Source organism: Peromyscus leucopus, chromosome 7 (assembly GCF_004664715.2).
Source record: "Peromyscus leucopus breed LL Stock chromosome 7, UCI_PerLeu_2.1, whole genome shotgun sequence".
Lineage (NCBI taxonomy): Eukaryota > Metazoa > Chordata > Mammalia > Rodentia > Cricetidae > Peromyscus > Peromyscus leucopus.
In genome coordinates this window covers 112,968,687-112,994,487 of record NC_051069.1, presented here as the reverse complement: position 1 = coordinate 112,994,487, position 25,801 = coordinate 112,968,687, and the positions used below count along the sequence as shown (strand labels likewise).

The 25,801-nt window shown below is 46.5% G+C and overlaps 1 protein-coding gene across 1 annotated transcript; it reads right to left on the bottom strand.

The window, feature by feature from the left end:
- Window positions 1-562: 562 nt before the first annotated feature.
- Purb (purine rich element binding protein B) lies at window positions 563-8,839 on the bottom strand. Its single transcript, XM_028870557.2, has one exon. It carries the CDS (start codon window positions 8,837-8,839, stop codon window positions 7,865-7,867), a length of 975 nt encoding a protein of 324 aa, XP_028726390.1. The 3' UTR covers window positions 563-7,864.
- Window positions 8,840-25,801: the final 16,962 nt, after the last annotated feature.

Here is a 25,801-nt window from a genome sequence, read left to right as displayed (position 1 = left end):
TATGTTTGCCGTTCTATGGTATGCTCTGGAAGCTAAATGGAATGGTGTCACTATTCTGACAGTGGATCAAATGTGTGCCTATTTGTCTTGAAAAACACCCCATTTCTAGTCTGGTAGGTACCCATGGATATAGCCCAGAAAGACTCCCTTGGATATGAAGTGTAAAGCAGTTCCAGAGACAGTTTGAGAATCTCTGGCCAGGACTACTGGACACAATCATTTTGTTTTTCCTTTATCGTTTGGGCAAGAGAAGATTGGCTTAATTTGTTGCTTGGTCAGTCCTTCAACTGTTGATAAACAAGGGAACATCTGGGCAGCAAGCTTTTGTGAGCCCTTCTAAACACAACCCAAAAGAGGAAGTAGTTATGGACCAAAGCATAAAAAACTATCTACTCTTACTCCACAGACGCCTTACTAGAAAGGATCACAGAAACCCAGATGATCTCAAACCACTTCAGGTGGGGATTCCCTGGAACCCACACCCATCTGTGAACCACAATGGGTAACAGATCCCTCCCCAAACACCATGCAACCCCTTAAATAAGAGACGCCGACACAAGACTGTCATTCACTTTTCCGCATACTTTATTTGTTACAAACATACAATTTTTTAAATATAGACTGTAAAACTCCATTTGCAAAAGTCTGCTATTGGAAGGAGTGCACACCAGCAGGAAGGATTCTTAAACTTTATTTCTATGAGTTTTCTGTCAGTTTTGCTAGTTAGTGGTAAATACGGGACCCGCCATTTTACAGACCTGTCTGAAGCTTCTGGCTGTATTCACATTGCTCTTTGAAGCAGCCCTGCTTGTCTCACAATTCATCAGAATCTAAGCTTCAACCTACAGGCGGTGAGACCACCAGCCCGTGTGGACTCTGCTTTGAACGGTTTTCAGGAAGTGTGGTTTCTGGATGGGTACTGCACTTCATGGATTGTTGAATTGCCCATGCAGCTGTGTTTGTTAAAGTGCATTCTTCTTTTAAAAAATAAGAGGAATAATCTTTACTCTTTAACCAAGGTACTTAAAAAAATGAACTTTTTGGTCTCTCAGCAGATATTTCCCAAATTGATCCTACCGCTACAAATTTTAGTGTTCTATTTACAAATGTTTATAGGGTTCTGGGTGGAGGGGACCTTACAAACAAAGGTGCAGCTTCACTTGAAGCAGAAACCAGCTCTACAAACCCATACATAGGCATACACACTGGTTCACGATGCAGAAGAAGCATGTTGGTATTTACACAGACTAAAGACATTCCAAACCCTCTTTAGAGTAATTTCCAACCTAAGCTAATTGTACATCTAGAGCAAGAAGCTGTCCCCTGCTTGAGATTTGGCTTTAACTCATTCAAATGACTTCTGGAGATTCCCAACTGGGACATTAGTCCCAGCTTTAGAGTGAAGAGCCTAGCTTAACAGAACCACCGGCAGACAGGACAGGCAGTGAGATTCCTACAGAACACAAAGTGTGTCATCTGAACTCACAAGACTGGAATGAAGATTCCAGACGCCTGCATGAAGATTCACAAGCGTAAATGCCTAATACTACTGTTCTAACCTCAGGAAAAAAAGTCCAAATACACCAACAATCTTAATTTCAGACACCAAGGTCACCGAAAAGTAACTAAAATATACTTGCCTGCCACCAAAACACACAAAACCACAGACTCTTCGTAAAATGTAAGTCATGATGATCTACAGCCAAGTCTCTAGACTTTTTGCCCAACCTCTTGACTTTTCAGACTCCTGAGAGCTTTGGTTCAACAGATAGTGCTGTGGGCTTGGAGAAAAGGGTTTATTATAAAACCTCCTCCAACACACCGTGCTCAGGGATATAATCCTGCTCATTTTCTTGGACTTTCCGGCATCTGTATTTCTCTAAGACAGACATTTAAAAGGGAAGAAACAAACTCCTTGTCACTCTATTTCCAAACACTAAGATTTACTAACCATCTGATCTTGCAACACAGGGCACAAAATATTTTGCCTTTAAGAAGCATTTTGTTGAAAAAGTTAGCCACTGAAGAGTTCCTGAAGGGGAAATGGACACACCTGGGCCTTCTGCACTTCACTAGTGGACACTGAACAGACCCACTACTGCTTTCTCTGCGGAACTCTGGACTCGGAGTCCAGAGCACAAAGCTGATCCCAGTGGGTTGTAATGTAGCGGACATCAAATTTGATCATAGAACCTCATGTTTATGGTTAAAATCTTTCTCCAAAGTGTTAGAATCATGAAAAGGCTTTATTAACTTCTAACAAAGCTCTGTTCTCATTCTTAGAAGTCCTACTGAAACTACAAATATGGCATTTACTGTTTAACATGGCTCTCTCTACCTATCCCAATTGGAATGTCCAATTCAAGAGGCATTTGATTTTCAAATGAAAGGAAAAGTGAATACAGGTGGTTACATGATTACACTGGTGAATATTTCCTATTTCATTAGGAAATATAAAATACATTCATAAAGGCCTTAATTTGGGGCTCACTAGGGCAATAAATCTTTATGGTGCAATTTTATTCTTTTTCCATTTTCCAAATTTAATTTTCAGTCTTGACAACTGGATCCTGTTTGTTCACATATAAGTTTATTTAATCTTTCAGTAATGAAACCAGGTTCAAATTGTGAGGACTGAAAAGGAGAAGTTTAAATAGCAAAGTCAGAGACACCGATAGAATTCATCATTTATGAGTGTAGCTACCTCTTGAAAGTTCTGCTCTAGAATTCATCGTTCATGAGTCTAGCTAGCTCTTGAAACTTCTGGGGGCTAATATTTGAAAATAACTTAGGTTTTCTAAATTAAAAGCAGGGGAAATGAATTATATTTTGCCATTTCCACCTTACATCTGAAATTTCCAACAGGACAGGACATGAACTTTTTTTTCTTTTTTCTCTATATTTTAAGGTAAACGTGGCTCTTTTTGTCTTTTTTCTTTTCTATAAACTACCTCTCTCCCTTCCCTAGCCCCCCTCCCCACACCCACCATCCTGTCTATTGAAGGGAGTTATGACTCTTTAGGAAGACAGCTAATTGATTTACAGTACTCTAAAAGCAACCCTGAAAACAGATAATCTCATTCACTTACTATGACTTCAGTGCTGTTGTTGACAGGAAAGAAAAAGCTACCTTAAGGCTCAAGGGAAAGCAACTTATTCAATTGTGAATGCAGCATTGTTTACTCTCCCATCCATTGGAAACTAGCAAGTGCATTCTAATCAAGAATACAAACTTTCTAACATTAGCAAAGAGCTCTATTCTCCTTACATAGAACAATACTCAGAAGTGGATTATCTAGGGGCCTGAGAAACCATGATCCACATCATACATGATCCATGTACTTCATGTTCAAAAGTGCTTCATCTTTGAGAACTACATCAGGGTTAAAATGGAAATATACAATGCAAAGTCACTTGACACCTTTTCAAGTGAAGTAAGTACAAAGTGGAAAAGGAGCAAAAAGGTGGAGGCTCTGCTCTCTGAACAGGCCTTATGCACGTGACTTTTAGGGTATACTAAATTAAAATTATCTTAAGAATTAGTAACAGTGGGCTTTTATACCACTCTATTTTAAAACCTGAGATTGGACATCAAAGCAGTTAACTTTGTTACTCATCAGAGCAATTCTGATACTTCCTAAAAATAGAAGAAAACTCAATTAAATTCAGGGTCAAAAAACATTAACTCTCCCCAATCAAAAACATGGTATTAAGAGTGCTGCAGAACGACCACTCTCAGCAAACAGGTCATTTTAACACAAGCATAAGTCACTTCTTCCCCTTCTCACTGGTCAAGGCCACACTATTTTCAAATGAATATCTACTGAGAGATCAGTTGTGCATTGGACAAAGTACCATAATTGGGTTAAAAATGAAAATAAAATTTACAGTGAAGAATACTTATGTGCATGACTTACACACTCCAGCCTTTCCTTACTTCCATCCACCTCAAGAGCAAGGTGGATGCAAATAGTTGCCTGTGTAGACTGTTCTATACCCCTGTAAAGCCAGTCGAGATCACATTAACAAAGCATCCTCAGCAACTCTAGTGCCTGAAGTGTGCAGCCATTTACAGACCACTCAATATGAGGGCATTATTATAACCAGCCTCTTTTGCCCACAACCCTGCATTTTCAGGTAAGACAGGATAATTGTTTTGTTTTGAGAAAACCGAAGCTTGAATCTTTTAAAAGACCTGCAATTTACTGCAAAGTGATCCCGAGGTAACAAAGGAAGCAGGAGGCTGCCTGAACCAAAAGCCCCTCAATCATTTTGCAGTAAATAATTATGGAAAGTGACATGACAGTAGCCATGTGTGCTTCACAGCTACAGCCATTTGTACCACCTACATGCCTCCAACAGATACATAGGGTGTCTGGGTTTTTGGTTTTTTGTTTGATTTTTGGTGCTGTGCAGATTTATGTTTTGTTTTGTGCAGCATATGCACTGAAGAATTTGCTGACAAGAACTGCTGTTAGACTTGCTGAAATGATGTGTAGGGACAATAGAAACCATTAAGAAGTAGTAGGGTCTCTGCATAGAATTTTTTTCTTCTCTTTGATTTTCTTAAAGACACATTTTTGTATACAGTAGCCTGAGAAACAAACATATCAACAATATTTGAAATGGAGTTCTTGCCCCAACTTCTTGGGAATGTGACTATTTTCATTAGCTGGGATATCTGCCAAATTTAAAAGAAAAAAAAAAAACTCTTAAACCATTCATAGTAGCACTTCAAAAACAAAACAGAAAAGTTGGTACTTCTCATAATTTGTACAAGGCCATTTTCTGACAGTGGTTAACAAAAACCAACGCCTTCAAAAAAACTAATATATGAGCTGACTCTCACACTTGCAGATTTCTATTGTCCCTAGTCCCTGGAATGAGGATCAGTGAAATGCTACAGTTAATCCCCATCCTTCTGCTATCTTCCTACAGTGGGAAGAGAGGCCATGAACCACCCCCTGCAGGAGAAATAAACCTTAGAGATTGGTTAAGACTTAAAAACCCACCACTATGACATTTACCACTTAATCTTACAAAGGCAGGTCAAAATTTTAATATAAATTACTTTTGCCAACACATAGCTTATGCATTCTTTGCTCCTTTTTTTGGAGGATTTTCAAATTGATATCTAAAGATTTACATATGATATATTACTGTTATATGGTCTAATGACTAAGAAAATTTCTCTGGTAACCAAAGCTGATGCCATATATGGTAGTGTTCTTGGCATATACTCTATATGCCTCAGACCACTTCCACATTCTTTCTATTCAGCTAATTATAGCTTAGTAGCCACTGGTGAAGGATTGTGAAGACCCTGTCATTTCTACAGAATAGAAAGGCAAGGCTAGTTACTGCAATTCAGCCAAATAAAAAGAAAAAAGAAAAACAAAAAACAAAAACCAACCCCTTGAAAAGGAGAGGTACTGCACCTTTGCAAAATTGAACTGGCTCACTGCAGCTGAGCAACAGAACCACCACTGAAGCAAGAAAACAAGTTGGTCTATACAGGAATTGTACATGATTGGAAATGAAAACGTTACAGCAATCAACGAATAGCTGCAACCTTAATTTTCATTGCTGCCTCAGAGTTTGAAACTATAAACAGTTTCTGCAAACCTAATGCTAGCTTCTCAGCTCCTTTACTAAAAGTAGGAATTTGTTCTCCGCAGCAAAGAAACAAACACTCAAAACACATAGGTAAATACAGCAGGACATTATTGAAAACAGCTGCCTTGTAGTACAAAATACAGTACAAGTATACGGATGCCATTAGAACATCAAAAATACTATTGCTCCCATACAATTTAGGAAACATTCTTTGCAACGGAGAAAAATTTGAAAGAAAAGCTTTAAAAAAATCTGTTTAAAAATTCTACTGTGGATGATGAGAGTAGAGAAATAGTCTGTAAGGGCACCAATGTTTGTGGCTCCTCCATTTTTAAGTCTAAGATCAACAATATTCTGAATCAGTCTAATTTTTTTCAAAGCCTAATTTTATATACACAAATATTTCCTTCCCTCTCAGCCACAGACACGAAAATGACCTTTTTGTATATTACTTATTTCCCAATAAATACAAAAAGATTGTATAGATTGAATACCAAAATAAGATAATAAAAAGGATATGCAATAAATTAAAAAGGCAGCTCAAATAAAGGGCAGGCATGCAGTTAAAAAGAAATACTAAGATTGTGGAGGTGGGGTTACTTGCCTCCTGGTTCTTGAGAGGGTGTCACACAAATACCTGAAAAACTTTGGAAAGAACATTAGCTCCCATTCAATTCAAAGTTGCCTAGGTCTATGACATTTCTAGGAATACCTTTTGATGGGGTGGGATTAACTCGATTAGAAAAATCATTTATACTGAAAATCCATTTAAAATATAGAAGAGGCGATCCTTGAAAACCCCAACTTTTATTCTTGAAAGACAGCTGGATAAACTGGCAAATGCCAGTTTGTTGAAATTTCAAGATGGTATAAAAATGCTTCCAGGATAGAGTCAGCATTCACGTTCACTTCAGTTCCATTCACAGATGGATTTCAGCTTCCACCGGGTGCAATGCTTGAATCATTCATCCATCATTTGCCAACGTTGATTGTGAGGTACTGAATACAATGGATCAAGTTCTTAAAAATTTATTTTAAAAGAATAAATGATGCTGGAATTCTGGACCTGAGGATGGTCAGTATTTCAGTAAATCCACAGATTACACTGAAGATAAGTTAAGACTTCAGTTCCGGTTGTTTCCAACTTCTCTGTGAGGATGTATATGCCATTAAAGCTCAGGCTTGTAGCCACACTGTTCCTTTTTGCAGACCGTCAAGTTTTAAGTTTCAAATGCAGCCAGCCAGTGGCTGTAACAGCCGAATTAACCATAATTCACTAGCTCATAGGGTGGAGCCATAGGGATCCAGCTCTCACTCATGGTAAGCCATTGCTTGGTAATGACCTCCATACTTAAGAGATCAAGGGAAGAACTTTAGTGAGCAGCAACCAACCCACTCAAACACTCTGTCTTGTGCTTTATGCCTGACTTCTTGTGCCTACCTCAGCAATCCCCATTGTAAAATTGCTTTCGTTTTTTGAAAAAAAAAAAAAAAATTGCCAACTTTTAAACTATTTTAGTAATGGATTCTGGTTCAAGCTTTGATATCTGAATTCATCTGCATCCCGGAAAACAATTCTGCAAAGAAAAGACAGGGTCCTTGGTCCAGGTTCCATGCAAAACCATTTTTTAAAAAATGGATCCAATTGATTTTTAATTCTCCGATGGCTTCTTGACTTCTTACCTTGCCCTGTCCATGATTGTGTAAATTCGCATTCCTTTTCATAAACCTGTACCCTCGGAATTGGGTGACTGCAAAGGCCTCTTTCTTCTCAAAGATGACATTAGGACCTAGATCCAAAATGCTGATTTCGATGGCGGTGGAGGGAGGCCCGGAAGGATCCTAAGACCAGATGACCCAGGTACAACACAAATTCAACTGTTATCAATGGACGAGTCCGGGTAACTCAGACGTTCTAAGACCTATTCCCCTCCAGTGTTATCCTGATGAATTTACGAACCTCGGTTTTAAACAGAAGCTGAGACTCTTGCGCAGGTGAGGAGATGCTGCTGTCCTCTTTGCAGGTTGCTGGCAGTTCCTTGGAACTTTACTGCGTTTCTCTAATTGTCTGTGACTGTTTTCTTATGGTTATTTCTCTTAACTATATTATCTTAAATTTTGTTGTCTCCGTCTGCGGCCTCCCCTGATCCCTCTCCACTAGCTCACTGGGGACGAGTAGGAAAGGGAACTCTCTAGCCAAGGGGATGGTGGTGGGGTGGGGGGAGGCCAGCACGGGAAGCTGCCCGTTTCAATCCTCATCCACTTCCTCACCCTCGGACTCGTCGCCGCCGCCGCTGCCCCCGCCGCGTCGCTCGTAAAGCTTATCCCTCTGTCGTTCCTGGATTTCTTTCATCTCATCCGCATACCGACAGAAGGCGCCTCCAAACTTGCCCCAGGCCTTGAAGGGCACGGTGATGGCATTGCGGTAGGACGGCTTCACCTCGCTCACTCGCAGGAACACGCCGTACTTGTTGCAGCCGACGTCGAAGAAGAAGCGTTTGGAGTCCACCGTGATGGAGGTGCCCTCCGGGAGCTCTCCGTACAGGCCGCCCCCTGGGCCGCCGGCGCCGCCTCCCGGGCCGCCGGCCAGCTCGTCATCCTCGCCCCCGTAGTCGTCGATGAGCTTGGCCAGCGCGTCGCGGAACTCGATGAGACCCTGCGCGGGCAGCGCGATGGTCTGGCCGCTCTGCAGGCCGCCGGGCCCGGGCCCGCCGCCGAAGCCGCCGCCGCCGCGGTTCACCGTCTGACGGATGCGCAGGAAGCGGCCGCGCTGGTTCTCCTTGAGGTCCAGGTAGTACTTGCGGTTCTCGCGCACCAGGAACTCGCTCTTGAGCGCGCGGCGCGGCCCGCCGCCCTCCTCGGCTCCCGCCGCCAGCTGCTCCGGGCTGCTGGGACCCAGCTGCGCGTAGTGCTCGATGAAGTCGCCCAGCGAGTCGCGGAACTCGGCGGCCACCGCCATCGACAGCGTGAGGCGGCTCTTGGAGCCGCCCGCGCCCACCTCGGCGATCTTGAGGAAGCGGCCCTTGGCGTTCTGCTTCACGTCCAGGTAGAAGCGCTTGTTCTGGATGTCCAGTCGCTTCGAGGCCAGCTCCTGCGTCTCCTGCTCGCCGCCGGGCCCGCCGCCGCCGCCGCGCGGCGCGGGCTGGAAGCCGCCGGGCCCGCCGCCGCCACCACCGCCGCCGCCGCCGCCGCCGCGCTCGCTGCCGCTGTCGCCGTCCGCCATCTTCTCGGCCGCCGCCTCGCCGCCGCCCGCTGCGCTCGCGCCCCCGCCCTCCGCCCTGCGGCTCGCGCTCCGGGGCCCCCCAGCCTCGCCCGCCGGCTCCTCACGCGCGCCCGCCGCTCATCGCCGGCCGCCGCCGCCCCCATCGCCTCCGCGCCCCGCCCCCGCGGCTTCCGCGCTGCACGGCCCGCTTCCGGCGCGCGGTTCTCCTGACGTCACTGCACCCCGCCCCGCCCGCCCGCCGCCGTCGCCGCCGCCTCCCGGCCGGAAGACCCAGCCAGGCGGCGGGGCGCAGGGGTGACGTCACTGGCCGCGCCAGGGAAGCGCCCCGCGGCTCTCTGGGTGGCCGTTGATCGCTGCTTTTCTGTCCGCTGGTCTTGGGGTGCTTCCTTTATGCGCTGTTGACATTCAGAGGCTTTAGTCCATGATCAGATGGCTCTGTTGCTTTTGGGCAGTGGTAAGGCAGGACATTATACTGAGAAGCATGGGAATTACTCACGAGTGGAGCTGCTCGCCTCGTGGTGCCTGGGAAGCAGAGAGACAGGAAAGGGCCAAGGACGAGGGGTCTTTCCAGAGCATACCCGAGTAACCTCTTTTCAACAACGTGATCCTACTTTTCAGTAATGCCACTCGACTATTAATCCTCAGGGACTAATACACTGATTAGGCCAGAATCTTAAGGATCCAGTCACTTTTCGATTACTGGGTCCACCAACCAGGGACGAAGCCTTCAATACAAAAGCCTCTCATTTGTTTTTTTCAGACAGGGTTTCTCTGTGTAGCTTTGGAGCCTGTCCTGGAACTCTGTAGACCAAACTGGCCTCGAACTCAGAGATACACCTGCCTCTGCCTCCTGAGCACTGGTATTAAAGGCGTGCGCCGTCACCGCCCGGCAAGCCTGAGTTTCTCTACAAACCAGGACACTATCTTACTTTATAAACTCCCTGCATGGAGTTCACATAAATAACTCTTCCTTTTTGTTTATTTGTAATTGGGCGGTTTTATGACAGGGTCTCACTACCTCAGACTGACTTGAACCTGAGTTGTGGCATCAGTTTAATCCTAGTTAATCAAGTTCTATTTTAATCGAGTGTTAAGTGTTTTTAATTTTGCTTGTGTGTGCACGTGGGTATACATATACATGCGTGTAGAGGCCAGAGGTGAACATGAGTGTCTCTCTCTGTTACTCTCCATTTATTATTTTTTGAAACGGCCTCTCACCGAACCTGGAGCTCACTGAGTTGAGCTAGGCTGGCCCAGAGCTGAGATCACAGAGGCACACGGCTACCTTTTTACCCAGGTGCTAGGGGTTCAAGCTTAGCTCTTCATGCCTGTGTTTTAAGCGTTTAACTCTCTCCAGTCTGTGTGCTGTCTGAGGTCAGATTTTTTTTTTTGTTTCCTTCGAAATTTCATTTGTTTTTAAGCCTAGGATCTTTTGCTCTTTCAATTTTTTAAAATAAAGGCTTATTTTTGAGAGTTTTTATGGTTTGATTTTTTTAAAAATATATGACCATGTTTATATTTAACTCCAGTTTATCTACCATATATCATGTTGTCTAGCACGAAGTTAAGAATCTGAGGAATTTCCTTCAAATGACTAACCAATTGTCCCAACACTACTTATTGGGTAATCCTTCAAGGATAGATGTTAACAGGTGGAGACAGGGGTAGATTATTTTGGGCAGGAGGAACATATGTTCCCAGCTGGTGAGCAGTGCAGTTTGGCTGGGGCCCAGGCTCTGTGGGGAGTGGGTGAGGAGTGGGTGGTGAACAATGGAACCGGAGGCAGCTGCTCTCCGTTGGCTAGGGAGACCTTTGACGGTGGAACCAGGCCACCATAACTATATAAACAGGAGTAGTTTTCTAGCCTTGTGTGTCAAGGAAGTGACCCAGGGCAAAGGAGAGCATGGGTGGGCTACAGTGGGACCCAGCACAAGCCCTTGATTAAAAGCAGTAACTATACTCTAAAGTAGGTCCACATAGACTTTCAGTGCCTGGGCAGTGCTGGTTGGCGAGGTGGGAGACTGTGGTTCTTTGGTCAGGATTGAAAAACTATACGGTGTCAAGAGAAAGAAAGTAGGTGATAATTTGAGATGAGGGCTCTGGTGAGCAGAGAATGAGAATAGTCCTAGCAGATAAGCCTGACAGGGGGCGTGAGGTCTTTGTATGAAGATGATAACCCAGAACCAAGCTTAGACTTCTCAAGACCTTATGTGCTGCAGATATTCGATGTTTCCCCGTTGTGGAATATTATTTTAAGGTGTGTTACATGTGTTTATGCTGTGGAACATTTGTTTAATGATGCAAAGATCTGCTGCATTCTTTTATGTTGCATTCTGTTAACTCTGTGAAGCTGTGTTACTGTGCCTGTCTAAAACACCTGATGGTCTAATAAAGAGCTGACCAGCCAATAGCAAGGCAGGAGAAAGGACAGGTGGGGCTGGCAGGCAGAGAGAATAAATAGGAGAAATCTGGGAGGAAAAGAAGAAAGAGCAAAAGAACGAGGGGAGGATGCTAGGGGCCAGTCACTCAGTCACACAGCCAGCAACAGAGTAAGAGTGAAAGGTATGCAGAAATAGAGAAAGGTAAAAGCCCAGAGGCAAAAGATAGATGGGATAATTTAAGAAAAGCTGGCTAGAAACAAGCCAAGTTAAGGCCAGACATTCATAAGTAATAAAAAGTCTCTGTGTGTGATTTATTTGGGAGCTGGGTGGCAGGCCCCCCAAAGAGCCAAAAAAGAAAGAGTGAAAAACAACCAAGTACATTTCCCCATACTTGTGTACATGGAATCAATGAAAGGTGCTGCTTTTTAATGCATTTCTTGAATATCACTTGTTTCCTCCTTCTTGTGGACTTAGAGCCCTGCCTTCCACAAATTAAGGGTACATGAGACAGATCTGTTGACTGTTTGAGAAGCTGGCTGGATGCCCCCGGCAAACGTGCCAGTGGGGAGTCTAGTATTGGGATGGGTGATAGAGACGCAGCTCAGAGACTGCCAGCAGACAGACAGACTGGACATCATTCTCCTTGGAGTCACATAAAGCAAGGACGGGTGGCCAGAATGGGGAGAGAGCAAAGCTGATGATGACTGGAGGTCACGTGACAGTCAATCCTTAGTTGAGCACGAACTCCCACATCTTCAGGTTGCACCACAAAGTCACACTGCCCAGATCTCCCGATGCTAACTGCTGTTTCTTCAGCCCTGTTTCACGTTGTCACTGGGGGAGGGGATGAGACGCAGATGTCAAAGCACCGAGCAGTCAAGGTGAGCGGGGAGTGTGGGTTGAGGGGCCACCCTGTGACAGGGCAGGGAAGGAAGGGGATGGGCAAAGGGCACAGGCTCTCTCTCTAGAGATGTGAGTGGCGCAAAGCTTGAAGGGCAGAGCACAGACTCCTCCAGAGCCACTCATGTGAGGCCTGGGGCAGTCACAGGAGATGGGAAGTCACTTGGGAAAGGGACGGCGTAGAGAATAAGTATCCTTTGCCTTCTGCGAGTAGGGAGAGAAGAGAATCCACTGGAGGCTGGGGTGGAAGGGGAAGATGTGGAAGTGGCCGCCTGAGGCCACATGCTGAGTTGGCTGGGACTGGGAGAGGAACTGGATAGAAGTCGCCAGAGCAGCCCCTGGCATCCAGGGAGGAGATTGAGGCAGGTGTGTTTTGGTTTTTGGTTTTTCGAGACAGGGTTTCTCTGTGTAGCTTTGTGCCTTTCCTGGAACTCGCTTGGTAGACCAGGCTGGCCTCGAACTCACAGAGATCCGCCTGCCTCTGCCTCCCGAGTGCTGAGATTAAAGGCCTGTGCCACCACCACCCCGGCGAGGCCGGTGTTTTGGATACACACTTTTTAAGGAGTGGAGGCTGGACTCTGGGAAGCGGATGGGAGTGACCTGTACCAGGCTCAGGTAGCAGGGCTAGGGGATAATGGCCTTGTACGGCTGGGTCTGAAAGGGCCGAGCTTTGGAGGGGGCTGGGCCAGGAGACAGGAAGTGTTCAGAGAGAGAGAGAGAGAGAGAGAGAGAGAGAGAGAGAGAGAGAGAGAGAGAGAGAGAGAGAGAGCATGGGTTTGGCCTCCCCTCACTCCATTTGCTCTCTTAAACTTGGAATTTACACAAAAAGGGCTTGCGGATGTGGTTCAGTAGGTAAAATGGCTGCCGCATGAGCATGAGGACTGGAGTTGAGATTCCTGACTGCCACGTAAAAGCCCCGGGTGTGGTGGCGTGTGCCGGTAACCTAAATACTGAGGTCAGAGACAGGTGGAGCCTGGGGCTCTCGGGCCAGCCAGCTGAACTGAAATGGTGAGCTCTTGTGCAAGGAGAGACTCTGAAATAAGATGGAAAAGTGCTTGAGGAAAACATTCCAGTACCAGTCTGTGGCCTCCACACCTGCAGGCACGGATGAGCACACCCACACCCGCACCCACACATGCATGCATATGTAGCACACTATATAACACGCACGCACTAGTTGTAAGGAGTATTTTTCACACAAATTGACTCAAATATTAACATGTCACCACATTTCCCTCTAATCACCCCACTGCTTTCTCACTCATGTCTCTGATTTCCGTCTTTCTGTGTCTGTCCCTTTCCATTTCTCTGTCTCCATCTCTCTTTTTGTCTCCGTCTTGCTCTGTGGCTAGATTTCCTTCTGAGCTGTTTGGGAGTAAACTAATATGCCCATTCACCTGCAACATATCTGGGTCTGTTTACTGAACAAGGACACTCTTAGCTAACTGGAGCACCATGGTCAAACTCAAGAAATTAGCTCAGCCACGCCTGCCGTTAGCCCATCTGCAGACCCAAGGGGGATGTGCCAAGTGTCCAGACTGCACCCTCTGCTGCATGGAAAACCCTGTGGCATTCAGGTCATGGAGTCTGCTCTCCCGAGTCTGTGGCCAGCTCTGAGCCTCTGCTACCCACAGCAGCAGCATTTGGAGGCATGAAAACTGCTTGTTTTGTAGGTAGATACCCTACTCTGGGTTTAAAGGTGCTTCTTGGCTACACTCTGGAACCGTCTGCTGCCCTGGCCCTTCCAGCTCCCCACAGTGCATTCAGAGCTGCCCATCCATGTGCCAACCAGCCTGTGTCTAAAGCTAGAGGGAGGGAGAAGAGATGGTTGCAGACCAGGGTCAGCAGAGCAGGGGCTGGCAGGCGGATGTGGGGCCATACAAAAGGGTTTGCAGCTGTATCTAAAGTGGAATGGTGTTTAACCCCAAGGTCTTCCTGCTCTGAGTTGTTCGTAAGCCAAAATTCCTGGTCTTTTTTTTTTTACCCTTTCCCATTCTGGATAAAATCAGACTAGGGGAAGCAGGGAGGCCTTCCAGAGGAACCTGTATGTGAGCTGCTAGGAAAGCAGGGCAGCCCACGTCCCAGGCCAGGCCTCCCATGCCGCAGACACATGGTAGCTTGACAAATGTGGGCCAAACGTACTGTCCAGGTCTGCATTGATATCCTGGATTTGTGTGGCTGGAAGCCAGTTTATGGTTCATGCACAGTCCAAAGCTGTTGCCTCGCCCTGATGGGGCGGCACTTGTACTATTTACTCTGGGCATACTTGGCCTCTTTGTGGAAGAGCAGTTCTTTGCATGAGTGCTGGGTTTTAGAAAGCATAGTTTTTCAGCCTCTGGGCTTAGCAGTCAACTGTGGCACCTCTTGTCATGTGACTTCTGTAGCACGTGAGAGACATACCACCTTGAGCTCGGCTGCCTCCATCCCCAGGCTGCACATGCCTAGGGCCTTCCTACAACCTGACTGCACTAGCACCTCAAGTGACTCCTTTCACCCTGTAGGTCACTCCTGCCGCTCACCTGCAAAGTGAAGACGCTCTTGTGCCCCTCACAAAGCTACCCACATACCCTGTGGTTTGGTGGATAGGCCTGATGTATCTAAAGTCAAAAACACTGCTTTTGCTGTGGGCATTATTCATGGAAGTTAACTGAGCTTCCTCCATAAGTCTGGCTCCTGTTAAGACAATTTTCGTTTTTCAGCTAATGCTGCATTTTGAGAACATACAAACCCATGAAACCCAGATACACTTCTGTCCGTCTTTGGGAAGTGTATTTGTTGAAGAAAAAAAGCTGAAACGTTCAAATGGAATAGGTGGTAATGAATAGACAGGTCTAGGGAGGTCACGACTCCCCTCATTTATAGCCCAAAGCAGCGGGGGAAGGATGCACACAGGGCCCTGATGGGGCAGCCTCTCCAGCCAGCAGCTGATTGTGCAGAGCCTCATGTAGACTCCCAGCTGCCGCCAGCCTTGGCTGAAGCCAGCTGTTCTGTCCACAAAGCCTCCAGTTAGGACTCTCATCCCAGCTGTTGTGGGGAACAGGTTTGCCCTTTGCAGGCACATTATAGGTCACTTGTGGGTTTTCTGCAGAGCCGGCCAACAGCCCATCTGCTCTGGCTTCTCACTCACCCAGAGAAGCCCAGTGCTCCCCTTGTCCACTGGCACCCCCTATTTCCTGGGGATTCTGTCTCCTCCGAACCTTCCAGAAGGCCCACTGGCTTAGAATCAGGCCCCTGCCTGGTTACTCCGTCTGCCCTTCTGCCTGATTAGAGCAAGGGTCTCCCACAGGCTGGATGATGTCCAAGTCTGCACTGAGCACAAGGAAAGCCATGTGGCAAGACAGAGGGTTTTTGGGGTCACCGATAAGGATGATGGCCTGAACAGTATCCACAGCTGAAAAGCAGAGTGTTTGAACTAGTCCCCCGGCTGGTGAGATGGCTGAATGGGTAATGGCTTACCAGGCAAACCTGACAACCAGAAACCATATAAAGTTGAGAGACTGGACTCCACGAAGTTATCCTCTCACTGCCACATACATGCCATGGCGTGTGTGTACCCACCCACACATCGTACACAAATGCACCCCCCCACACACACATTGATTAAAAAAATAGAGTCTGGGTCCGAGAAAGGGCTCAGTGGATATAGGCAGCTATTATTAAACCTGACAAGCTGAGGTCCATCTGTGGGACCCATGGAGTGAAAGGAGATAACCGACTCCCACAGGCTGTCCTCTGATCTCTAAATGGGCACCATGGCTTGAGCACACACACGTGCACACACATGCAGGCACACACACCCTAGGTAAAGACATTTAAAAATTGCAAATTTGCTGGGTAGTGGTGGCACATGCATTTAATCCCAGCACTTGAAAGGCAGAGACAGGTAGATCTCTTTGATTTGGAGTCCAGCCAGGTCTACAGAGCAAGTTCCAGGACAGCCAGGGATACAAGCAAGTCCCTGTTTCAAAAAGAAGAGAATTGTGTGCTGGAGAGATGACTCAGTGGTTAAGAGCACTGACTGCTTTTCCAGAGGACCCAGGTTCAATTCCCAGCACCCACATGGCAGCTCACAACTGTCTAACTCCAGTTTCAGGGAATCTGATGTCCTCTTTTGGGTCTCCATGGGTGCTGCCTGCATGTGGTGCAGAGATATAAGATTAAAACCCATCGACATAAGATTAAAAAATTCCATACGTGTAGATGTTAAAATATGCAGACTTGCACATATTCAAATACATGCAGATACAGAAACATGTATATGCATGTCCACACAGAGACAAATATGAAAACACATAAGGTATTGGCAAATGCATATATATATATACACACACACACACATTTTCTAGAAGCAACCATGCCCTGGTAGGAATAAGCATTCTGTTTTCTATTTGGGGGATGTGTGTGTGTGTGTGTGTGTGTGAGAGAGAGAGAGAGAGAGAGACAGAGAGACACAGAGAGAGACAGAGACAGAGAGACAGAGACAGACAGAGAAAGAGAGGAGAGAGAGACAGAGAGAGAGAGAGAGAGAGAGAGAGAGAGAGAGAGAGAGAGAGAGAGAGAGAGAATAGCAAACAGGCTAGTTTCATCCAACCACAGGCAGCCGAGTTGCCATGCCATGCCCAGAAGAGGCAAATGCCTCCTTATGACATGCCAGGATAAGAAAGCAGCTGCCTAGAAGAGCCAGTCATGTGTTTGGACTGTTTGGGGCTGGCCTGGGACAGCGCCTGCTTGGCTGTGGTCAGGGCTCTCTGAGCCCCTCGTTATAAGCACTGCCTGATTTATGAATCATTCTTTGCCCAAACTTTGTTAAATTGACGGGGTCTAAAGTTCTCCTTTTCACAAAAATGCATAGGAAGTCTCTGGACTGTTCTTGTAATTTTTCTCTGAGGTTGAAATTACATAGAAATAAAAACAACAACACTTTTTTGAGACAGGGTCTCATACTGTAGGCTGGCCTTGAATTCCTGATCCTCCCATTTTGATTTTCCAAATTCTGGGGTTACAGGCATGTACTGTCACATCCAGCTGTTTTCAAAGTTTTGTATTTCTGAGACAGTCTTATTCTGTAGCCCAGGCCGTGCCAGAACTTTCTGTGTAGCTCAGGATGGCTCAGAACTCACAGCTATTCTCCTCTCCTCCACCCCTCAGACCCGGGGATAACAAGCATGAACAGCACGTGTGACTTGGGAAAAGTCTTCAACACACTGAAGACACTTTGTCAGCGTCTTTGTCCTGCAATGTCCTTGGAACTGGCTCCTCACTCCACATTGGCATCTCTGAGGAATTTTTTTAAACGCTTTAACTTTGTGTGTGTGTGTGTGTGTGTGTGTGTGTGTGTGTGTCGGGGCAGGGGGGAGGTGTTGGTTGGTTTTATTTTTTATTTTTTTGATACAAGGTTTTGTTCTGTAGCCCTGGTTGGTCAGGTATTCACCATGTAGTTTAGGGTAGCTTTGAACTCTCGTCAGTCCTCCTGCCTCAGCCGCCAAAACACTGAGATTACAAGCCTGCACCAGCACACCTGTCTCCTTTGGGGCACTCTTAGGCACTTACTGTGTTCTCGTGTTGATTGTGGCTATTTCTCTGAAGTCTTATTTTCCTACCGCTCTGTAAGCTCCTAGGGCCTGGGACTGTGTCTTATGTCTGCGGCTCTGTAACTGTAAAATGTTTAGTGGAATTACCTAAGACGAAGTGTGCAGGTGTCAACTTTCCATACAGTTCTGCGTCATTCATTCAGCACAAAAACCGACACTTCACAGCAGTGGTTCTCACCCTTCCTAATGCTGAGACCCTTAACACAATTCCTCATGTTGTGGTGACCCCCCAACCATGAAGTTATTTCATTGCTACTTTATAACTGTCATTTTGCTACTGTTAAGAATTGTAATGTGCCGGGTGGTGGTGGCGCACACCTTTAATCCCAGTACTCGGGAAGCAGAGGCAGGCGGATCTCTGTGAGTTCGAGGCCAGCCTGGACTACAGAGCAAGATCTAGGAAAGGCGCAAAGCTACACAGAGAAACCCTGTCTCGGGGGAAAAAAAAAAAAGAACTGTAATGTAAATATCTCATATGCAGGATATCTGATATATGACCCCTGGAAAGGGTCGTTTGACCCCCCCCCCCGGGGGTTGGGACCCACAAGTTGAGAACCACTTCTCTAGACAATCATATCTAAGTAATAAATAATGCCACTACTCCCCTCCATTCTTACTTATTGTTGTTGTTGTTGTTATTATTATTACTTGTGAGAGAGTCTCACTGTGTAGCCTTGGCTGGCCTGGAATTCACCATGTAGAAAAGGCTAGGCCTCAAATTCATAGAGCTCCATCTGCTTCTGCCTCCTGGGTGCTGGGACTAAAGACATGCACCACCAACCAGACAGGGCTCTATTTGTTTGTTTGTTTTTCAAGACAGGGTTTCTCTGTATTGTTTTGATGCCTGTCCTAGATCTTGCTCTGAACATCAGGCCGGCCTCGAACTCACAGAGATCCGCCTAGCTCTGCTTCCCGAGTGCTGGGACTAAAGGCGTGCGCCACCACCGCCTAGCCAGGGCTCTTTTTCTTTGTTTCCTTCTTTCCTTCTTTCCTTCTTTCCTTCTTCCTTCCTTCCTTCCTTCCTTCCTTCCTTCCTTCCTTCCTTCCTTCCTTCCTTCCTTCCTTTCTTCTTTCTAAATAAAGGTTTACTTTTATTACTTTTTAATGTGTGTATGTTATCTATGTGGGAGTGTGCACACATGAGCATATGTGTGTAGGAGTACACTCATACATGACTGCAGTACCCTGGGAAGCTAGAAACTCCTGGAACTAGAATTACAGACAGGGTTGAGCCTCCATGTGGGTGCTGAGAATCCAACCCAGGTCCTCTGTAAGAGCAGCCAGTGCTCTTAACCACTGAGCCAACTCTCCAGCCCAGCTCTTTTCTTAAATTGGTTTTTCTTATCTTGCAAGCTAGTGGAGTTCCATAAGGCTTCTTCACACATCCTTAGTTTTAGTGAACCCATCCCATGTCCCATGGATTTTCTCTCTTAAAATGTCTTTATTTATTTATTTATTTTGGTTTTTCGAGACAGGGTTTCTCTGTGTAGCCGCGTGCAGCCAGAGTTAGTTTGTATAGCATTCTCCCCTGGGGCAGGCTGTGGGACTGCTCTTGGGTGTACACCTAATGGTGGTGTCCGGAGTTACTGAGCAATCGAGCACCTGAGTTTAAAAGGTGATAGCAAACAGTTTTCTTACGTTGTTACACATTTCCCCTCCTCCAGGAGTGTTTCTCTGGTTCATAACTCATCCAGGTTCTGGCATCGTCAGGTTCGTTTTTCCAGTGGGATGATGAGAGGGTCTGTGTCCTGTTGCTTTGTTTCACCTTTCCCAGGTGGCCAAGGAGGCCAGGTGCCTCTCCAGGTGTCTCTCTAGGTGCCTCTTCAGGTGTCTCTCTAGGTGCCTCTCCAGGTGTCTCTCCAGGTGTCTCTCTAGGTGTCTCTCCAGGTGCCTCTCCAGGTGCCTCTTCAGGTGCCTCTCCAGGTGTCTCTCCAGATGCCTCTTCAGGTGTCTCTCCAGTGTATGTCCTCATGAAGTGCTTGTTCGTGTCCATTGCCCTGACCACAGCCTTTTGTTGACAAAAATCTTCCGGAACTGCCATTTCCCTTTCCCTTTCTTCAGCCCATCTTTTCATGAAATTCTATTTTTAGTAAAATATGATTCTTTAAATTTTTCATTACTTTCAACCTTTTTATAAAAAAAAAGTTGCAGATTAGAAAAAATCATACTGAAAGGAACAAGAACCAAAGACTAAACAGCTCAGTCAGAGTAGCTATTTGAAACAGGCTGTGGAGTGCTTTATACTTTCACTTTTTACTTTTTATATATTTATATACTATCCCCACCAAAACTGAAAAATCCAAGCTAGAAAAACAATTAACTTTAACTCCTTGTTCCTAACTCATGTTCACTATATGCATTCAGTCCTTCTTCATCCCCTATTATTATTATTTTATCTAATTATTATTATTAATTTTTTTTTTGGAGACAAGGTTTCTCTGTGTAGCTCTGGCTGCCCTGGAACTCATTCTGTAGACCAGGCTGGTCTCGAACTCGGAGATTCACCTGCCTCTGCCTCCTGAGTGCTGAGACTAAAGGGTGCATGTCACCACCTCCCAGCTATATTATTATTATTATTACTATTTTTATTTATTTATTTGTTTGTTTATTTTATTTTTTTGGTTTTTTGAGACAGGGTTTCTCTGTGTAGCTTTGCGCCTTTTCCTGGAACTCACTTGGTAGCCCAGGCTGGCCTCGAACTCACAGAGATCCACCTGTCTCTGCCTCCTGAGTGCTGGGATTAAAGGCGTGTGCCACCACTGCCTGGCTATTTTTTAAACAATATTTAACCATGGGAAGAATACTTAACAGGAGATCTATATTTTTTTCTAAATTTTCAAGATGTTATTTTGCCATGTAGCTCAAAATGGCCTTGAACTTTTGGTCCTCTTATCCTCCAAAGTTCTGGGAGACCTCTACTCTCTTAACTGATTTTTTGTTGTTGTTTTTTGAGACAGGGTTTCTCTGTGTAGCTTTGTGCCTTTCCTGGAACTCACTGTGCAGACCAGGCTGGCCTCGAACTCACAAAGATCTGCCTGCCTCTGCCTCCCGAGTGCTGGGATTAAAGGTGTGCGCCACCACTTAGCGTACAGAAAATTGATTTGTTTTCAAACAGCATCTCTGTTGCCCAGGCTGCCTGGAGCTCATTATATAGCTCAGGTCGGCCTTGAACTTGGGGTGGTGCTCCTGCCCCTGCCACTTCAGTGCTTGGATTATTAGCGTGAGCCACCACAACTGGCTCCATAGTCCATATTTCTCTTGGATAACTGACACTTTAGATATGTATCAGCCGTCCCCGTTCCCTCCTCTCCGCACCCCTGACAACCACCGTTCCACTGTTGCTGTGGCTTTGACTGCTTTGGGGTCCTTATGTAAGTAATGCAACGTTTGTGGGTCCGAGACTGGCTTACTTCACTGAGCACCACATCCTCAAGGTTTGTCCTGTCGGTTGCCTATTGTAAGTTTGCCTTTCTTCTTAAGGCTGAAGGTTTCCTTGAGGGCGTGTAGTGTGCCACACTGTCTTTTCACTTACCCATCTGTGAGAATTTAGGTTCCCAGAGCTTGGCTGTTTGTGGACAATGCTGCTATGAACATGGGAGGCATATCTCTTTGGGATCCTGACTTCTGGGCTATAGATGTCACATGGTGGTAGAGAAATTGCCTAGCATGCACAAGGGTCAGTCTCAAATATGGCAAGATAAATAAATATAAACCTGACACTGGAGCGCTGGACCATTGAGTAATTTTGTTTTTAATTTTTGGAGGCATCTCTATACTGCTCCTATAGAAATACTTGCATTGTGCTCTTCAAGATGTCCTTCCTTCCTTCCTTTCAAGACATAGGAACTCATCCCCAAAACAATACAAGCTATTGTCACTGCTCTTAGCTGCTCACCAGAACTTGATAAGACCCTGCTTCTGGAGACACCATACACTTGAATCACAGGACACAGAGAAATCAAGTCGGTACTGACCAGGAAACATAACACCTGCTGACTAGCTCGGATAGTTAGCTTATATTCTATGAGAACGGGCTATGCGGGATGCTGGCTTCTGGATGTGGTGTTAACAATCTTACCCGACTGTGAAACCTGTGGATTATAATAATGACCAACGTGGCAAGATTTGCCCATGGATACAAAGTGGCACCAATGCTACAAGGGTAACCAGCCACGTTCTGATCAGATTTGAGGCCAAAAACCCATAGTTAGGAGCTCACAGACCCCAGGGGGGAAACTGCTGCTATTATTCTGCTAAATGCACGCTTACCAAACTGCCCTCGGAATTCTTATCTCTGTACCCATAGATCAGTGCAGCTCCCACACCTTACTAGATAAGAGCCTTTATGCGGTGGAGGGTGGTTAATGCAGAAACTCCCAACTGATCAAGGTGCAGAGCATCAGTGGAGGGCTCCACCACAAATGAGACAGACCTGTCTGTGCCTATCTCCTGCCCTTCCCACCCTCAAGGCTCAAAGCTCAAGGCTCATCTGAAAGATCATAAAAGCCAGAGCTTGGGAAGAACTGCCACAAAGCAATCTTGTGGACGGGAAAAGGTCACCACACTCGTGAACTCACAACAGCTGTGGCCGCCTACCAGATTAATGCAGTCACCATTCCAGCACAGAGGGAGGGTGGAGGGCTCAGGAGTCCTCACCCCTAGCTGAGCAGCTATGGACAGCTACTGGCTTCTGGGGTAGGGAGACTCAGTTTTCTTTAAGGGTGTGGCCATCTGCCATGCTCCTGTGCCTGGCACCATACCCAAGACAATATCGGCATCAGACACTGGACTTGAGGGGTTATTTAAAAAAAAGAAAGAAAGACACAAAGTTGGGGGTGGATTTGGTCAGGAGGTAGAGGGAGAAATTGAGTGAAGCGATCAAAACACGTTGTATGAAATCCTCAAAGAATTGATTTAAAAAAAAAAAACAACAAAGAACAAAAACTGCGGGCCAGTGGCGCTGCACGCCTTTAATCCCAGCACTCGGGAGGCAGAGGCAGGCTGATCTCTGAGTTCAAGGCCAGCCTGGTCTATAGAGTGAGTTCCAGGACAGCCAAGGCCACACAGAGAAACCCTGTCTGGAGAAGAAAAAAGAAAAGAATTAGGATCTCACTATGTAGATCTGGTATCTTGGGATCTCCCTGCCTCACCCTTCCATTTGCTGGGATTTCAGGCATGTACCATCATGCTTAGCCCAAGGCATTTTTCACGTAGCTTGCTCTGTTTGTCAGTGTATTTCAAGCCGTGTACAGGGAGCCACAGCATCCCTGGTTCTCAAATCAATGACCTACGGGATGTGGAACATCGGGATTTAGTCTGCGGTGGGGCCATGTCATTGAGATGTTGCTATAGTTCCCCGTAGATTCTCCTGGCAGTGGGAGCCATGACCTGCCCCACGGAGACTGCTCACCTTGAACAGGAAATAGGGCACACTTCATCTGTCATGACTGTACTGGAGCAGTTTCAGCTCGGTGTGGGGTGGCTCTAGGGAACCCTCCAACCACCTCAGTGGCCTGTGTAGAAAGCCAATAGACACTGTAGCCTGCTGCTGAGCCCAGGCTCTCTCACCCATCCAGTGCCTTACACCATTTGCTGTAGGGGCTGCCTAGGGCCATACCTACCTCTCAGCAAAGGTCTGTTATGTGTCTCATGAGTTTCTCCTTCTCATCTGTGAGGGTCATCTTCTCAGTTAAACAAGCGGCACATACTCAGGCCACTTCCCAGTGCCCACCTTGCTTCCAACCCCTGCTCTCTTGCTGAGCTGGGCTCACACCACTTGGATTCTTGGCAGTGCTGACCCTGTGCCCAGCACCACCATGTGCATCTTGTAATCACCTCCCACTGCCAGCTCTGCCCAGCTGCCCCGCCCCCCCAGGACTGTCCCCCAGCCAGTGCTGGCCTGGAACTCGTGAGGGATTCTTTCAGCTTTAATTGATTTGCTGTGGGGCCATTGCAAGCCCTCTCATCCAGCTCTTTCAATCCCATTGTCCCCACCCTGTGTTTGTGTGCAGAATGGAATGCTGAGTGTGTTGGCTCTGCCTTGGACTACATGTGGCTGGGACCGGTCCACTGAACTCGCTCTGGTCCCTTGTCCCTCTGTCCCCACCGTCAGAGGTCCAACCTCACCATCTGTTCTGGAGTCGCCAGCTGTGTCTGGATTTACCCCACGTCAGAAAAGAAGCCCCCCACACCACGCCGACCACCGAAGCCTTGAATACACCTTATTTCCAACGTGCAGCTGCTGGTCTGTCTTCCATGTACGAACGGTTAACTGACCCTGGGAGAGAGTGTCCATTCTGATAGATGCTCCCGCTTGTTGGGCCAGACAAACCCTGGAAGCCCCTCCCCCTCTTTGTTCTCCAGTCGAACAGTTTATTTTTAAAGGACATCTTGTTAGAAGCTTGCTAAGATAGTAAACAAAATTTAAAATGAAAAAACTCTCATGCAACGTCCTGTCACCCAGGTGCACCTGTTCCGTTACTTTTTTTTTTTTTCCTGGCTTGCTATTTTTCTATTTCTGTCTTCTAACAATATATATGTCTATTTCTGGGCTGTAATTACGTGGTATATCATTAGATATAAGACACTGGCAGGAACAGTTTCCCCTCCCTGCTTACATTATTGCCCAAAGGTGTTGCCACAGTTTCCTGTTGTCTTAGGGATCAGCAATTTAAATGAGCTGATAGTAATGTGTTCTGTGGTTGGGGCCTTTCCAGTTTTTGGTCGGTAAGCAAACTCTTATGAGTAGCTCCTTTTTGTTTTTAAGACTTACTTTTGTTTTCGTTTATGTGTCTGTGTCTACGGGAGTATATACCATGTATATCGGGTTGCCCAGGGAGACAGAAGAAGGCATCAGACCCCCTGGAGTGAGTTTCAGGCAGCTGTAAGCTATGTAACATGGGTGCTAAGACAGAACTCAGCCTCTGCCTCTCCGGTCCCCAAGCTACTTCTACTCAGTAAATCTTGAGGACCACCAGGAGGTCACTGGTGTGGTAGACATGGCCTCTCCCACTGCATCATACCTTCCTCACACACTGCAGGTCTCTGCTTATTTTCTTCCTCCCTTCCCCTGTTTTTATGTTAAGACAGGCTCTTGCTATGTGTCTGGGACTGGTCTTGAACTTGATTTAATTTTTTTTTGCCCAGACTGACCTTAAATTCACAGTGATTCTCCTGTGTTGCCTAAAAAATTTCTGGGGCTGCAGGTGTGTGCTACTACATTCAAAAGCACCCAGCCTTTCTACATTTTCATATGACATTGGCACCCACAAAGGATTAGGTGGCATCCATAGCTCTCCTGGGACACATGTGGCCCGAGGGCTGAAGGATGGACACACCTGTGTAGGTCTCTGAACCCGCTGCCCCAATATGACCAATTCCACTTAAAACATGGACTTTGCACCGGGGCGGTGGCGCACGCCTTTAATCCCAGCACTCGGGAGGCAGAGCCAGGCGGATCTCTGTGAGTTCGAGGCCAGCCTGGTCTACAGAGCGAGATCCAGGACAGGCACCAAAACTACACAGAGAAACCCTGTCTCGAAAAAAACAAAAACAAAAAACATGGCGTTTGCAATTGCCCCATACCCCTGTTCATGCTGTGCTGTAGGGAGACTTCCCTGCCTGGCTGGCTCCTCATACCACCCACCAGGTTGACCTCCAGGTGCCTTCTGTATGACCCAGGGCCACTGTCAGGCCACACCACGGAAGTCCTGCTGCAAGCAAAATCCACCCATCCCACTCTCTCCACCTGTTCTGTCCTGTCAACATCAGAGTAGGTGTGTGTGTGTGTGGCCACCATTATAAAATGTGCAGATGAGCTAAAACAAGTGTTTGAAGATAAGCCAGTGTTTGAAAAGACTACAGCAAAGTCCTTTGTGCTGGCTAGAGCACCTCCATGGTTCAGTGGTACCCCAGGATCGCCCCTCTGTGGCCCCAGAGAGGGCTAGATGGATGGCAACAGAGAAACTGATCAGTTTTCAGTGGAGGTGTGGTGAAATTCCACTTGATTTTCTCTTTTATTTAAAATTTTTACAGCCGGGCGGTGGTGGCGCACGCCTTTAATCCCAGCTCTCGGGAGGCAGAGTCAGGCA

Excerpts from the sequence above, each read along its gene's own strand:
- Purb (XM_028870557.2), bottom strand. The coding sequence starts at position 8,839 with ATGGCGGACGGCGACAGCGGCAGCGAGCGCGGCGGCGGCGGCGGCGGC.